This window comes from Tenrec ecaudatus, chromosome 13 (assembly GCF_050624435.1).
Source record: "Tenrec ecaudatus isolate mTenEca1 chromosome 13, mTenEca1.hap1, whole genome shotgun sequence".
Taxonomy (NCBI): domain Eukaryota; kingdom Metazoa; phylum Chordata; class Mammalia; order Afrosoricida; family Tenrecidae; genus Tenrec; species Tenrec ecaudatus.
This window is the reverse complement of record NC_134542.1, coordinates 64,261,946-64,278,491: the sequence shown is the minus strand read 5'-3', so window position 1 is coordinate 64,278,491 and position 16,546 is coordinate 64,261,946. Positions and strand designations below refer to the sequence as shown.

Sequence of the window (16,546 nt, the reverse complement as noted above, 5' to 3'; positions counted from 1 at the left end):
TTCTGTAAACCTGGCATCAGCACTGCATGATGGAGGACAAGCGAGGAAACAAGGAAAGATGGCATGGCAGTTACAAGAATGTCAGAGGTTCAAATATCCAGGGGTTGTTCACTCACCCAACCCTGGAAAGACCCAGTGGAGAAAAGTCAAACTATGCCAGACTTGCTTGTGAAAGTGGGACTCAAACAACAGAAAACAGAAATGTGTCTATGTCGAAGCACTTTCACGGCAGTGCGGCATTTTATGATCCCATCTGCTCTGCAGGCAGCAGAATAAGACACCTCTTCTAACTTACAGGGGAGCTCTGATGGGGCAACAGGTAAGCAGCCGGCTGCTAACCAAAAGGCTGGTGATTCCAGCCCTCCAGTAGCTCCACAGGAGAAAAGACCTGATAGCGTCTCTTGTTAGGATTCTGGCTTCGGAAACCCTGGGGGGCAGTTCGACTGTGTCCGGAAGGGTCATTGGGAGTCAGCATCGACTGAAAGGCACACAACACAACATGGTCCGCTCTGCGTTGTACCAAGTCACTTAATGGTAGCGGGAATATTAAACACTACTCTTTACACGCTCATAAGCAGGGCCTTAAAAAGCTCATGGTAATCTGGGTATACCGTCTCTGTTTGCCCCCACAGCTTCTCTTCGCACCCCCTGTAGTCAAAGACCATCGCACTGAAGTATCCGCCAGGGAGGCCAGGACAGCAGACGTGAGATCTGCTTTGTAATAATTCTGAGAGTTGTGACGTGTTCTCTGCTTGTGAATCTCCTTTTGGATTAATGAACACTTGTCTTTCTGGTGCAAGTGTGTAGGTTTCCTCAGGTGGGAACAAATAAATAAGGGAAAGACAACCGCAAATAGACCATTACTGGTGTCCATGTTTGCTACGAATGTGCAATGGAACACAAGCGCCTGTCCCCAGACGCGGGAAGCCAAGTGCTCGACTAAAGCAACGGTGGGTGAAGACAGAGATGAAATGAGAAATAGGCAACACAACTTGTAAAACGTTTCCCCAGAAAGGAGTACACGTTCGACTGCCATGCAAATTTTAGAAAAGAAGCTATTGTGCAGACACGTCTTCTCAAATACCCAACGCCACAATATTTTAGCAGCATCCTCTTAGTGATACTGTAACTTAGTTTCTGTGCCCAGCTGCCCACATCACTCTCAGCAAAAGCCAGAATAATGCAAACGGTGTCTGAGACATCTTAGTTGCTGGTTTTTTATTTGTAGCCTCTGCCTGTCCCAAGCACCACCTGAATAACACTTGTTTCTGATGGTGGTGCTCAGGCAGCTGGAATACTAACAGTTCATGGAGTGGCACAGAGAGGCAGAGGAAGTGGCCCTGAAGAGACTGAAATGTTTGGACCAGCGCTAGGATCGGCCAGGGCTTATGTGGCCATCTGGGCCTGGGGAAGGCAGGCAGCTGTACCAGTGGCAAGGACTGTGTTGCCGGAGGGCAGGCAGTCAGGGTATGTCTGAGGGTGCCAATGTGGAGTTTTCTTAATCTTAAAACGGCAGTTTTAAATCTTTAAAACTATTCATAGGCAGTATTTTAAATCACTTTACAGAAAGGTGGCAAACTAACTAATTCCATAACCTATCGTGTGCCAGGAACTGTGCTGGGGACTGCACACATGTTGGTCATCTAATTCTACCACACCTGAGAGCTAGGCATTTTAAAGAAGAGGACAGCCAGGGTTTGGAGCCTTGAGCTTGCCCAGCACCACAGTGGCCGATCCAGGAACTGAGCAAAGTCGGAACGTTCTGATCCAGCAGTGCTAAGTTCGAGCTTGGAGTCTTTCTACGACCAAGGTATCCCGCGGGCATGTTTTACTGCCGGCAACCATCACTAACACGAGTCACCATCGCATCACGTGGTCTGTTGTGAACCAAAAGGAATCATTCGTGCTCTGGAATGTGCGCTAGCGATGTGCTTACCTTCTTTCTTTCACGATGTTTCGGATACAGAGGTCACGGTGATAATGCATAAACTGTTGACAGGTCATTTTTATTTCCTCAGGAACCGGAGAATCCCTGTTTTCTGTCGTCTCTTTATGGTTCCATAGGAATTCCAGTCTTAAAGAAAAAAAATGTAAGGGGCTTTTTTTTTTTTCATAAAAGGAAAAGTATTGAGGGAGAATGCTCTCTACCTCAGCCCCACTCGCAGTTGGGGGCTTCAGAATGCCATGCACTACAGCTGCCACCAGCACCCACGGATGCCAGCCGCCTGCCACCAGCACCCACGGACGCCAGCTGCCTGCCACCAGCAACACACGGACACCAGCCGCCTGCCACCAGCACCACACGGACGCCAGCCGCCTGCCACCAGCAACACACGGACGCCAGCCGCCTGCCACCAGCAACACACGGACGCCAGCCGCCTGCCACCAGCAACACACGGACGCCATCCGTCTTGGAGGCAGAAACCTACCTAGTCTGCACTCTAGTCCTGACTCACCACAGGGCCATGGAGGCCGTGGCCATTTCATAAACCCTCCCAGCAGGGTTGTCCCAGGTCCGTTTCTTCCAGAAAAGGAAGTCTTTTTTTCTATGTTTTATGTTTTTAGCAACACAAAGGTACTTCACTTCTTCATTTTCTGATTTTGGTACCAGGGAGAATAGTGGTCCTTGCAGGACAGAACAATGGTTTCTGCCAGCCCAGACAGTAGGTCTGGTGAGGATGTTACCAAACCCACATTACAATTCTTCAGCTCAGTGATTTCCTTATTATATTTTGTATCCCTCACAAAGGGATTATGACTCTTGTCACTGTATCGAAATAACAATAGTAATCAAAGGGGGAGGAGTTGAGAAAGAAGAGCTGGGGCAGGGGTGGGGAGAAAGGGGAAGAAAAAGAAGTGCTCCCAATTATTGGACACTTAGGTCAGGTACTGCTTAATTCGTTTAACCCTTATAATAACCAGATTACTATCTCAGCCTCCAGAAGCGTCTGAGAGAGGCTCAGGGTGGCTGCTGTTTCCCAGTTCTTCAGTGCTCGGAAAAGTGTGTAAGCCATCAAGTATTTTTCATGCAATCGGCTGAATCCATTCCATGAGCATTTCTAGTTTCCACTCATTTCGTCTCTATCCACAATTGAGGACGTGGAAAGAGGTACACTTCTTGCCCCTTCCTCTCGCGCTCAAGTTGGATGATTCTCCCATCATTATTTTTCACCAAGAAACCTCTGCTCTGCAGCCAGTCCACAGAGAGAACAACATGGCTGGCCCCACTATGAGAAATGATGCCAATCAGTGACTAAGAGCGATACAGGGGACAGCACCGGAGACACAGTGTGGGAATTGCACCTGACCTGATCCCACCACACCGAGGCAAAGCACTGGGGGAGTGCAGCGAAACAGCAAGGGAATGGAGTGGCAAGGTCCCCAGGGAATGCTGAAAGTGGACTTTGGGGCCAGGGCGTGGTGCCCCAACAGACTGGACTAGAAAACGCTCCTAAGGGCCAGCAAACGATCCTTGAACTAACTACAAGCTTTTCTCTTGTGAACTGTTTTGTTCTATTCTTTGTCAGTGGTTTGTTTTTGTTGTTTTGTTGTCTGGTTGTATACTATTGCTTTGTTTTCCTCTGTCTTGTTTTCATGCATGTTAGTGTCTCCACAGGTCTGTCTGAATAGGACAGGCTGGATGAACTATCTGGAGGAAAAACAATGGGACCGACAGTTCCGGGGGGACTTGGGGTGGGGGGGTGAGGGGGGTAAGGAAGTGGTGTTAACAAACCCAGGGACAAGGGAAAAACATGGGACCCCAAATGGTAGAGAAGGGGGAGTGGCAGGCCTGGTGGGAAATGATCAAGGGTAAGGTTGCTTAGAGAAGAGGTATACTCTAGCCCAGGTGGCAACGAAGCATGGTAGTAGGGCAGGAGGAAAGTCAAGGGAGATGGAGGAAAGAGCTAGGAGTCAAAGAGCATTCATGGAGATCTAGACAAAGACATGTACATGCAAATATATATAGGAGGATGGGGAAATAGATCTATGTGTCTATATTTATAGGTCAAGTATTAAGGTGGTGGAAGGACCTTGGGCCTCTACTCAAACACTCCCTCAATGCATGAATACCTTCTTTTATTAAATTGGAACTCTATGGTGCTCACTCTCCCAACACAACGGCTGGAGCCAAAGTGGGTAAACAAGTCAATGTGGTGAAGAAAGCTGATGGTGCCCGGCTATCAAAAGAGATAGTGACTGGGGTCTTAAAGGCTTGAAGATAAACAAGCGGCCATCTAGCTCAGAAGCAACAAAGTCCACATGGAAGAACACACCAGCCTGTGTGATCGAGTGGTCCCAAAGGGATCAGTTACCAGGCATCAAAGAACAAAAAATCATATCATTGACTGCACACCTCCATGATAGGATCGCTGAAGACAAATGGGTGCATAAGCAAATGTGGTGAAGAAAGCTGATGGTGCCCGGCTATCAAAAGAGATAGTGTCTGGGGTCTTAAAGGCTTGAAGGTGAACAAGCGGTCATCTAGCTCAGAAGCAAATAAGCCCACATGGAAGAAGCACACCAGCCAGTGCGATCACGAGGGGCCAAGGTGCCAGGTATAAGGCATCATGCACACAAAAAAAAGATATAAGTGTGTATGTATGTGTATATATGTGTATATGTACATGTACATATGTATATATATACCATATTAAATGAAGGTGGAAGTGCAGAGTGGAGACCCAAGGCCCAAGTGTCGGCCAATGGAGATCCCCTCATAGAGGGGTTTAGGAGAGGAGATGGGTTAATTAGGGTGTGAGGTAGTATCGATGAAGAACACAGCTTTCCCCTAGATCCTGGATGCTTCCTCCCCCCAACTACCATGATCCGAATTCTACCTTGCAGGGCTGGATAGGACAGAGGCTGTACACTGGTACATATGAGGGCTGGAGGTACAGGGAGTCCAGGGTGGATGATACCTTCAGGACCAAGGGTGTGAGGGACGATGCTGGGAGAGTGGAGGGTGAGTGGGTTGGAAAGGGGGAACTGATTACAAGGATCCACATGTGACCTCTTCCCTGGGAGAGGGACAGCAGAGAAGGGGGGAGGGAGACTCCGGATAGGGCAAGATATGACAAAATAACGATGTATAAATTACCAAGGGCACATGAGGGAGGGGAGGATGGGGAGGGAGGGGAAAAAAAAAGAGGACCTGATGCAAGGGGCTTAAGTGGAGAGCAAATGCCTTGAGAATGATTGGGACAGGGAATGTATGGATGTGCTTTATACAATTGATGTATGTATATGTATGAACTGTGATAAGAATTGTATGAGCCCCAATAAATTGTTAAAATAAATAAATAGATAGATAGATAAAAGAAACCTCTGCTCTGAATTCAAAGACCTCTTCCTCCACGTGGATATAAAACCAAACACTTAGAAAGAAGCAAACTTGAGTCTTCTTTAAGTTGTCCATTTGATGGAAACAGGAATCCTTCTCTTGAAGGAGAAAGACAATCAAATGTAGACCTCTGGGGCCTACTGCCCACCCCACCCATTTCTAAATATATTTTTCTATTTTCATCTTAGTGTATGTAGTTAATGGGAATAGACAGAAGTCAGCCTCCACCAATCCACCTTAAAATGCAAATTAGAATGTGGGGTTTAGAACTGTTCTTCCCATACTTTCTCTGCGATTACCTGCAACCCACAGAGGAGCCCACAGCCTTTCTGTGGTGGCTAGTGATCACCTAGCCGCCACCCAAGGTTCCAAATAGCAATATCTTAATAGGCTGGCTTTGTCATCACCTTTACTGACACTTATTTCAAAAGGAAATTTACCTTCTCTTGAAAGGTAGGATGATTAGATGTTTGTCCAATCCGAAGATGCAAAAGGAAATAAATCCCTAAGGAAGAAGGAAAAGTTATATGATCTCATTCCAAGAATAAATTTTTTAATTATCAAGGATTCATGGGCGGGGGGAGATGAGGGAGGGCGGCGGATAATGAGGAGCTGACAAATATTTTGAGAATGATGATGGCAATGAATGTAAAAATGTGCTTGACACAATGGATATATGTATGAATTGTGATAAAAGTTGAATGAGCCCCCAATAAAATGATTTTTTAAAAATTTAAGACAGAAATTAAGGAAGTCTTCAAAGTTAGTGCAAACCCCAAACAAATCCACTGCCGTCAAACCAATTCTGACTCACAGCGACTTTTTAGGACAAGGGTGGAGAATGCCTGGCCCACGGGCCATATAAAGACCTGAGAAATCAATAATACCAGGTAACATCACACACCTTACCAAAAAGAAGCTGTTCCAGCCATTGAACCCAGGGTGAGTTAATTAATTAGATGTTTGACCAGTATGGCTCATGAATGATATTATAAATATCCAAATGGCCCCTGGGAGATAAAAGGGCCCCCCACCCCTGCTATAGAGAGTTATGGGATCAAGTCTCCTCTTCTTCCATGGCACGGTGGCTGGTAGTTTTGAGTCCCTAACCTTGCAGTTAGCAGTCCCCGCCTAACTAACAGCACCAGCAAACCTGTGGGTATGGCAACATTTTCCATGCAACATACAAGGCAGGCCCTCTGGAATTCGGTGTCTCAGGCAGGTGGGCTACTTTGGGCCTCTCCTCCGTCACTCTGGCCTACCAGTTACAACAGGAACTGCACCTGAGTGCTTAGCAGCCTGGTTTACATGGTCGCTTACTGGAGGAAAACGAAAACATCTCAAGGCCACATGTCTTTGCTTTCTTCTTATTAACAAGGAATGAAATACTCCCAACTGTGTGCAAGTATCATCTCTGGGCTAAAACTTCAATGAACGAATGCTGCAGCTGCTATTTATAATGTGCTGCTGAGCTCACTTTATGCAACTTGAGACTGGCTCATGCTACGGGCAACGTGTTCAGTGGATGTGGGGGTGACAGGGCAAACTGGCACCAGATATCATCCACAGATCAAGAAGATGAGGGCTGGTTGGTCTTGAGGAGACAGGAGGTAGGGAGCTGTGCTGTCATATGGAAGGGATAGGGATCTAGGTGCAAGCTGGGGGAGGTGGGATGGAAAAATCCAAAACATGACCTGAAGGGCTAACTTTGTTCACCTCTAAATGACAAGCAGCTAGAATGGAATGATCTTGCGATACCACCTCGCCGGAGGGAGAAACAGATGGGAGCACAGCTTTGTGTTGTTGCTCTTGCTCCTTTGAATCATTTGAGACCTAAGGTACGTGGGCAGCATTTTTAATGCAGTACTTCTGGCATTCGGCTCTGTTCCTGATGCAGTCCTGCAAGTGAGGCTTTCAGATTCGGTCTTGGACCAACTCAGAACTGGCTTTCCCAATACAACTTGATGAGTGAGATTGTGACAGTTCTACTTCCTAGGTGGAAAATCAGATCTTCCACAGTAGCAGGAAGGCGGGCATCAATTAGCCTTTGGGATGCTCATGTCTGTCTATGTGAAACTGATCTAGATGGAGACAGCCAGGAGAAAAGCAAAACAGTTAATACTTGATGAAGCTAATGTTAGGATCTAACAGCCTACGGGCACATGTTCACTAACTCGCATGGCAAGTGATTTCCGGTTTGACAGGCAAAATCAGTGATTACAAACAATGCTTTTTCAACCTGATGACCTCTCTGGGAATAAGCCCTCTCCAGTTACAGAGGAAAAGGACCGCAGGTGGTGCTGTTGGGTAAGCACTGGTCTTTTAACCTCAAAGTAGGCTGTTCAAACCCACTAGCCTCTCTGAGGGAGAACAATGAGACTATTTGCTCCTGTAAAGATTTATAGCCACAGAAACCTGACATCAGGTCACTGTAAGTTGGAACCCACTGGATGGCAGTGGGTTTGGTAATTAATAAGTAAGAGGTTGCAAGATGGGGTCAAGTTTTAAAACTTCAAAATATTTTCCTTAATGCCATATACACACTATAACCATACTTTCCTTAATGTCATTTCCTTAGACCAAGCAGGTTACTTCTTCATAGAATCTTTGCTTCCTATTTTGTAAGCTGGTGATGATAATGTTTACTTTGCAGGTACTACTGTATTGTTTAAGGAAGCCCTGGTCAGCAGTTCAAAACCACCAGCAGCTTCTCTAGAGAAAGAGTGAACTTTCTACTCCTACAAATAGTTTACAGTTTTGGAAACCCACAGGGGGTTTCTATGAGTCAGCATCGACTCGATGGCAGTGAGTTTTGCTTGGTTTGGTTGTGATGTTTAAATGAGATCATGAATGTAAAATGGTCAACCAATGCTTGGCCATGGCAGACTCTTTAGAAATGGCAGCTACTATCCCTGACCCATGTCTATAGATACACCACTACATTCTACTCCTGTAGAGAGTCACACTCTCAGAGATCCACAGGGGACAGTTCTACCCTGTCCTATAGGGTGGCTGCCCACTGGATGGCTGGGAGTTTTACAGGGTTAAGTAAGACTCAATAATTGATTGTTCAAGAACCATCAAAATGCGATGAAATGATGTTCCTAAACCAGCTGCTGACACTGGACAGATCCAGGGAGGCTACAAAAATCGTACCAGGGCAGATGAACCTATAGAGTCAGCAAGTGGAATACTGGTTTTGTGGGGAGTGGGTCGTGGGGTGAAGGGGTGATGACGTCAAGGGGTCCACATAGAAAATACTTGATTGTCCACATAGGAATGCTTGGAAACTGATTGCGGTAGCAAATGTACAATTCTGCTGGATGTGAATGAACAATGGAATGATTTGAAATATGTATTTATCCCAATTAATAAAAAGAAAGAAAGAAACCCTGTATCAATACTTGATCCAAGACTATGGGTCACAGTACAAATGTCTTTCATTGCTTGGGCTGTTTGGGTGAGGGGTAGGGGTGGGAGGGTGATGGTGAAAAAAAAAATTTTTTAAGGGGTAGAAGCCAAATAAGTTTGGGAACCTATGGACTCAAGTAAAGGCCAGCTCAGGAAGATAAGCCAGTTTCCCAAAGTTACTTCTTCCAATCACAACCAAGTTTACAAAGAACATAGGACATTTTGTGCCTACTTACATTATCCTCCTTTCTCTCCAAAGCAAAGCAAAGTGCTATTTGACATTTGAGATGGAAACACTTTTGTGTGCTTTCTGATGACTTTGGCCAATATAGAAATCCATCTCCTACCAGGAGACAGACAGCAGCTGTCAGCTGCTGTGTCTACCAGCTGCTGGCTAACTAGCTCAACCCTTCTGATTTAAAGGAAAATAACATCCGCAGCAGAAGAGGAGGGGAAACCCAACCGACACATTCAGAAAAACAAAACCTCCTGCAAGTTCTCAGCAAGGCAATACCTGGCCAAAGTTAAACACAGCACAGAAAAACTGCAACTCCACATAGAGTCTTCCTGGCTCTTGGTTGAACAGCCACCACAAGCAACTGGAAAGGTTCTGTAAAGGAAGGAGAAAACAGTAGTTTAAAATGGAGCGAGCCCATTGTTTCGCTCCACGGGAGCACAGTACAGCAACTTATCTACTTGATGATTGAGGGTGGGGGTTGAACACAGAGAGACTATCCGATCTTGGCTTTGTCTTTTGAACAAGATGTTTCAACCTCTCCTCCTGACAGCTGTCATTCAAACAGTGCCTACTCTGATCAGAGCTGATGCAAGAAGACAGGAGACAGAAATACAGAAACTTACATAATACATCAGGCTGCCAGCTCACCGAAGATGGAGCTGGTTTTAAAATTAGTTCTCCCCAGTGAGAACAATTCTTGGCATCGTTTCTGACATGGGGATGCTCGTTCTTAAACAGCAGCTGACAATGGTGCTGGTTGGTGTCACAGTAAGTAGCTAGCACCCCAGTAGGGTATGGTCTACCACTTTCCCTCTAGGCAAGTTTCATTGGAGCTACTGCAAAGAACTGCATAGTAATAACTGGTAACGCAGACAAGATAGCAGATAGCTATTTATTTTCTTTTCAGAAACCCCCATTAACCAAAGAAATTCACTGTAAAAAATAAAATGCTATATACAGCTCCCTTAAAAATTATCAAATAAAAAATTATATCCCCACGGCTTTTACTCTTCTTCTGCTTGTAGTAGCCTGAGTTGATCTGCCAACTAGTTCAGGGTTCGTTTGACTCAGAAAAATCCCACAAAGTCATGCCAATCAAGAGGTTCAAATCTTCGGGTCTATTTTAAGAACACTCGTGAAACTGCCCAGGCCGTAACTGCTAGATACGGAAGGGTCTGCATATCTGTGATGCCATCAAGTAGCTCAAAGATGTCACTTTGCAGAGGCCAGGTGTGCCATCCTGACATTCCAGTCCTGGAGCTGGTAGGTGTGCCCAGGCCACACGGTAGGGCTGGACACAGGGTCGGTGGTCCAAAAAGAGTGCGGAATTTTTGGTGCATATGCTTAAAAAATGGAGACAGTAAAACTGAACTTAGGGGGTTAGATGTGGAGGCTAAGGTCATTGAGCACACCCAGATGAGCTAAGCCTCCAACATCCACTGCTGGACTGATCGAGCACATGGTCAGACAAACGCATCCGTGGGTGAGCTCCGCTGCCTTAGGAAAGTGATCCTGACTGAGAAGAAATGCGTTGTTCCTAAACCAGAAGAGGAAGCTGCACGGAAGGAAAAGATCTCCCAGAAGAAACTGAAGAAGCGGAAACGTATGGCTCATGAGTAAGTTAAGCCTAAGATAGAGGCTAACAGAATGAACAAAACCGTAATAGTTGGTGCTGGTGGGAGTTCTTTTGCATTGCCCTTTTGGACCAGCAGTTAGCAGAATGCACCCAAAGTCATAGAAATGTTTACACTCTGTGTCCCAGGCTTCCCAGCTTGGGGGATCCATCTGGAGAAGGCACAGCGAGCGCATCAAGTCGGGAAGGAGAGGACGCTGGCAAACCGGCTCGCACCATGTCTGCTGCACTTAGAGCAGCAGGTGCAAGCATGACGTCATGGCATGGAAATGAAAGTATGGGTGACAAAAGCCGGATAAAAATCAGAATGTATGTTCTGAACCATGAGAAATGCATTAGGGAGTTAAAAGATGTGACCGGCCATTTTTTCCCTTTTCTCTATTTTGTAATGATCCCATGACTTAAAAAAGGAAAATCATTCTTTGACGTTCACGGGAGGCATCTTCTGAGAGACACAAAGGGCAGTCCAAGATTACGAATCCACATCTGGGCTGGAGTGCACAGAAGCAGTAACTGTTTCTAAGCGGGATAAGCCAAGGCAACAGTCTCACTCACTGCCCTTGAGTCCATTGTGACTCGCAGTGACCCTAGAGGACACGGCCGAACTGCCCCTGTCAGTGTTTCAACCTCGTCATTTTCCCCCAAGGATTGGCTGGCCTCAAACTGCTGACCTTACGGTAGGTCTCCCAAAACAGTAATACTCAGATTTATTTATCCTTCCATTCCCGTGAAACATCGAAACTCCAGAGCAGATAGAGTCCCGATGACCTGGCAGCCGCAGCAGCTCAGTTGTTCCCAGTTGTTGGGAGAACACTTTTACCCAACATTTGACAAAATGGCCCCAAAACAAAATCAGAAGAAACATTTACAGCAAACAGGCCGATAATGAGCAGCAGGCAGAGCAGCACATGTCGAGTCAGTTGCTGGTCCCCACTCTGCAGATACTGCTCTTCTTCCTGGGCTAGTATGCAGCTCTGGGACTCGCAGCGACTCACACAATGATCCTCTAGAAGACAGCAAGTGCAACAATTAGTAATCAGAGCTTTTTACTTAAGTGCATGTTAAATGCATAATGACTTCCTACGCAGACTACCACGTATGCGCAGTCAGCTAAGAATCAGCAGCGTATCTCAGATGGCAGCCGAGCAAGGTTCCTTCATGTTGCTTTGGGAGGGGCTTTGAGCTGGACAAACAAAGAGCCCAGAGCTAAACGCACAAGCGTTTCCTCCTGAACTAGTCAACTGACTTCTTTCCAGGATGGGCATGTGGCTGTGGCTCAACTCAGATTTCCCTGTGGAAGCTGTGGCCAGAATATGATCTGGAAATTTAACATGCCTCTGAAATCTAAAGGAGTCTTCAGGAATCAACAACATAAGTAATAAAGAAAATAACATAAAAGTGTAAAGGAGAATTTTGGAGGCAAAATAAAAGAAAAAGCTGTTGAGTCAGATTACATATTGACTGTGCTGAGGAATTTGTGTATCTGTTAAGCATATTGTATGCAGAGAGAAAAATAAGAAGAGCCTTGGAAACTCTGATGAAAGCAAACATTAGCTTTAGAAACGAGTGCACGGAAATCATAAGCCAGTCAAGAGTGAACTGAATGTCCAAAGGAGATTCCTATCAGGAAGTCAGTGGAAAGCCCAACATCTGATACATTTGTACTTCTTTCTCTAGAAATGTGAATCCTTCTATTATATGAAACTCATCCCCCCCCCCCCCGCAGATAGAAGCCAGGAGAGTTTTAATCGCACTGGAATAATGACGACCCCTGCTCTTCCCATATGTAGTGAGCACTTACTCTGTGCACCACATGCCGTGCCAAGCGATTCGCATACATCACTCCTTATCATTCTCACAACACTTCTTACATCGGCACGGAATGTGCTTGGCAACAATGTAGTTTACATATGCTCATTCATAAGGGGTACTTTTGGGGGTCTCCTTTCCCGGTTTGCATATCAATAAGCTTGGCTGACTCACCATGCATTGCAGTTCCACTTAAGTGTGCCTGGATATTTGAAAAAGGTTGAAATTCAAAGTGCAAGTATGATTGACTTTCTTGGTTTAAATGCCAAAAGGTTATTACTTTTAGAGATTTTTTTTCTTACAAAGAAAGGATGTATTTAAAGGATATGAATTGAAAATGCAAATAGTCAGTTAGGGACAAGGGAAATTTTTCAGCTTCTAGAATAACAATAAAAAGGCCCAAGCCAAAAAGGCCTTAGGGGCAGATTTCTTGGGTTCACCACTTGGGCAACATTTACTGGAAATTACACGTGTATATCTGTGTGGTAAAAATACTACCTCTTACTATTGTGTTAGAACTTTCTTTTGGTAATAGGATCCCCCCATCTTATTTGAGAATCCAGATTCTCCAAAAGCACAGCTTCCAACAGATCCCTTGGAGAGTTGCTTTGGGGCACGCGGACGAGGACCAGACTTCCGTTGCTGAAGGCCCAGAGCCTGGCAGCCCTGTAGCACTTGCCTTTCTCAAATGAAGGTTGTCCGGAGTCGCTGGTGCTTGCATTGGCCACCGGCTCTGCTGACGAGCAGCGCAGCTCGCCGTTGCCCAGGGAGCAGGGACAGCAGCCTGCATGGGCGAAATCACACGTGAGGGCAGACCCCAGCCACCAACCCCGACGGGAACAAGGGCAAGCAACCCCGCACAATAAAACAAAACAAAAACACACAAACGTCTCAACTATTCTAAGGGGAGAGGTTTTTACTTGATGCCTGTCAACAGGTCTTCCCGTGTGATGAGCCCAAAAGAACATTTGAAGAACGCCAGAGGAATTATCAGCTCTTTTACACAGTATCTCTTTGCCGAGTGAGGCCAGGGGGAAAAGGGACTTTACCACCCACCCCATTTCATTAGTTTCCGCTCTGCTTTGGGAAGCAAGAATCGGAACATTTCCTCAAAACACAACATTAAGTTCATCGCTCCTCAAAGCCGCTGTCTAACACTCTGTTGCTAGCTCCTGGGTCTGCACTTGAACGCTCCTATGACTTGGCCCGTCTCTCCCTAGCCAACGATCCCCCGTGCAGCAAAGTGCCTTGTCCTTCTTTCCAGAGCACACTTTAGCTGTCGTTGTGTTCTCCATTTGCTTGTTTTATTGCAATAGAGTACATATTCCATGGCAGAGTTTCCACTTCAACTGTTCCTAAGCACAATTCAGTGACAATGGCTACATTTACAATATTGTGCAACCATCACCACTTCTGCGCCCCAAACAGCAGAGACTCTGCCCAAGAAGTACTAACACCTTCTGTTCCCTCTAGTTCATGGTAACCACTGGTCTGCTCTCCAGCCACATGTTTGCCTATCCTAACTATGTCACGTGCATGGGATTGTACCGCATTAGACCGTTCCTTCATGTCCTCCCCAGACCACAGGCTTCCCTGGGTCTGCAAGGCTGAAGCGCCTACTCCTGTCAGCCTCAGCTCAAAGCTCAGCCAGCTGTGCCCAGAGTGTGTCTCCTACCAGACGTGGATGCAACACAAACAATCGTGTGCTTTCTCTTTTCACATGTAGACTTCCAAAACCGCACCGGCTCCAGGTAGATGGGTCCACAGAAGTGACACTGAGGAATCTGCTACAGAGCTATAATTTTTCCTCCACCGTGTCAGAGAACTGCACACAGTCTTTTAAAACTTTCCATGCAACATACAGCATGGCACCTCCTGACATGGAGTATAATCGAGTAATAACTTCTGTAATCATCTGTGCTAAAATTAACATGCTAAAAAATGAATAAGCTCCAGGCTGAACTGTTCATTGATAGTGTGCTTCAATTCTCAAGCAATGTCCTTAAAAGCAAAAAAAAGAGAGATTTCAAAGTATAAAAATGATCATCTATAATAAGCTACTGTAAATGTCTTTCTAAATTTAAGATAATGATGCTGTCACAGAGTTAAAATAGAACTATAGAATAATAGGAAGGAAAATACAGAGATCATCTACCCAGCTTTCTAGCTTCAGAGACGTGAAGGCTTAAATCAGCTCAGATAAAAGGGTCCAGGAACCGATCAAGGGCCAGCCTATTCCAATGACAAAGACAGGTGTAGGGAAAACACCACACGATTGCAGCCACTCATGTATTTCCTTCATACACAAGAAGGCGATGTCTCTTTCATTAACTAAAACTCGGACCTCCTATTAAATAGATTCCTTCTCCTTTAGATCATCATTGTCTACCTATAGCATGTAAAGAGAATGAGTCTCTGTCAATTATGTAGCCAGAGGATGGAAGCAAGTGGACCTTTTTGGATTAATTTCTGAAGTTTCAGAGGACCAGGCTGAGCCTCTGTGCTGGTGTGTGTTAGAATGACCAGCAAAGCAACAGAGAACAGGATTCAGGGAGGACGGATAACCACAGAGGAACATAAGTGAAGAGGCAAACAGATTGCCAGGGAAGTTTCCAGGATCACTTCAGAGACTGAGGGCACACCATATTCCCATTCAACAAACAGTATGGCACACACAGTGCGAACCTGTTCCTTGCTAGGGGCTGAGGCTACAGTGGTAGGCAAGCCAAGACAAAATACTTACAGTCGAGTGGCTCCACAGACAATTAAAAACAATTATGAAACAGTGAGATAAGAGAATGAGGAAGTATAAAAATTACAGAAGGTCTTCTCTGGGCTCAAAACCCTTAGTTTAGGGTTCCCCACCGCTGGTACCAGGCCATCAAATCGATGCCCATTCAATGTCCTCCTATAAGGAAAGGGTGGAACTGGCCCTGTGAGTTTCCAAAAATGTAACTGTTTACAGGAGTAGAAAGCCCCATCTTTCTCCCAAGGAGCGGCTGGTGGATTCAAACTGCTGTCCTGTGGATCGCATCCCAGTGCATAACCACTGCCTCATTAGGACTCTCAGGTCCATTCTGAAATGCTACTTGGAGAAAGGAGACCCAGATGTGTGGAGCTGGTGGTCTTCCAGCCCTGCCTGGAGTAGACTGAAAAATGGAGGAGGCCAGAAGGGAAGGGACGAAGGGGAAAGAACTGCGGACATGATCAGGAAAATTCTCCAGACTTCGGGAAAGCAGTTTTTAAAATGTTCAGCGAGAAACCGAAGAATAAGGCGTGAGTACCAGCTTTAAAAGGAAGACTGGCCCAGTGAACTCAAAAGTTCTGATGATGTCATCGCAAATGATCTCACCAAGAAACCAGTGCGCTCTAGTTTTAAAGGGCAGCCCTTTGGGGTATAAAGTGAGGTGTTGGAGCAACCAAGGGAGGGTTGAACTTGGGGGAGAGAGTGGACACAACATGGAATGAGCAGGGCCTGGCCCCGCTGCAGAGGATGCGAGTGCGGTGGGAAGGAGTGTGCACTTAGAGGCACCCCAAGGTGCAGATTTGGACGGGAGCCCCCTGGGTTTTTCTGTGAGGAAGACGAATGTGGTCATTACACATGAAATAGATCGGACTTGGGGTGATGAGAGACGGGGCAGCCCAGTTAGCAAAAGATTGCAAGAGTTCTGCAGAGAGAGTGGAGTGGCATGGGAGATCAGGAAAAGATGGGGAGACCCTGAAGGTGATCCTCACAAAAGACTCAGACTCAGGGACCTGATTAATGAGTTGGGAAGATCTTTCTATGATTGACTGTGGCCCTCATGTGACCACACTCATGACATTCGTGCTTGTTCAAAGGCATTTCCTGAAACAAAGCATTTAAGATAGGTAAAGGCATGTCCTTATATTTGAAGCACATACTTCTCTCTGTGATGGGACTGGTAAAAAGTTCTGGTTCTGTTACTGGCACCGGGCTCTCCGCAAAAGCAGTGTTTCCAGGCTCTGCTGTTTTGTGGTCCTGAGACTGGTCAAAGCCTTCGTAGCGCCCAGCGTGGGTGGTGCGGTTCATGCACATGAGCGACACGCCGGCTATCAGAATGCTACAGAACAGGGTGACCGCTGTGGTAATCAC

General features: G+C 46.0%; 1 protein-coding gene across 1 annotated transcript in view; it reads right to left on the bottom strand.

Moving 5' to 3' along the window:
• GPR155 (G protein-coupled receptor 155) overlaps positions 1 to 16,546 on the bottom strand; it is a 49,669-nt gene that overhangs the window by 1,951 nt on the left and 31,172 nt on the right. The window contains exons 10-15 of the mRNA XM_075529313.1: positions 16,336 to 16,546; positions 13,112 to 13,216; positions 11,493 to 11,629; positions 9,267 to 9,362; positions 5,782 to 5,846; positions 1,937 to 2,074 (exon numbers count right to left, since the gene is read on the bottom strand). Of these exons, the coding sequence (XP_075385428.1) occupies positions 1,937 to 2,074; positions 5,782 to 5,846; positions 9,267 to 9,362; positions 11,493 to 11,629; positions 13,112 to 13,216; positions 16,336 to 16,546 (752 nt within the window). The remainder of the gene's footprint in view (positions 1 to 1,936; positions 2,075 to 5,781; positions 5,847 to 9,266; positions 9,363 to 11,492; positions 11,630 to 13,111; positions 13,217 to 16,335) is intronic.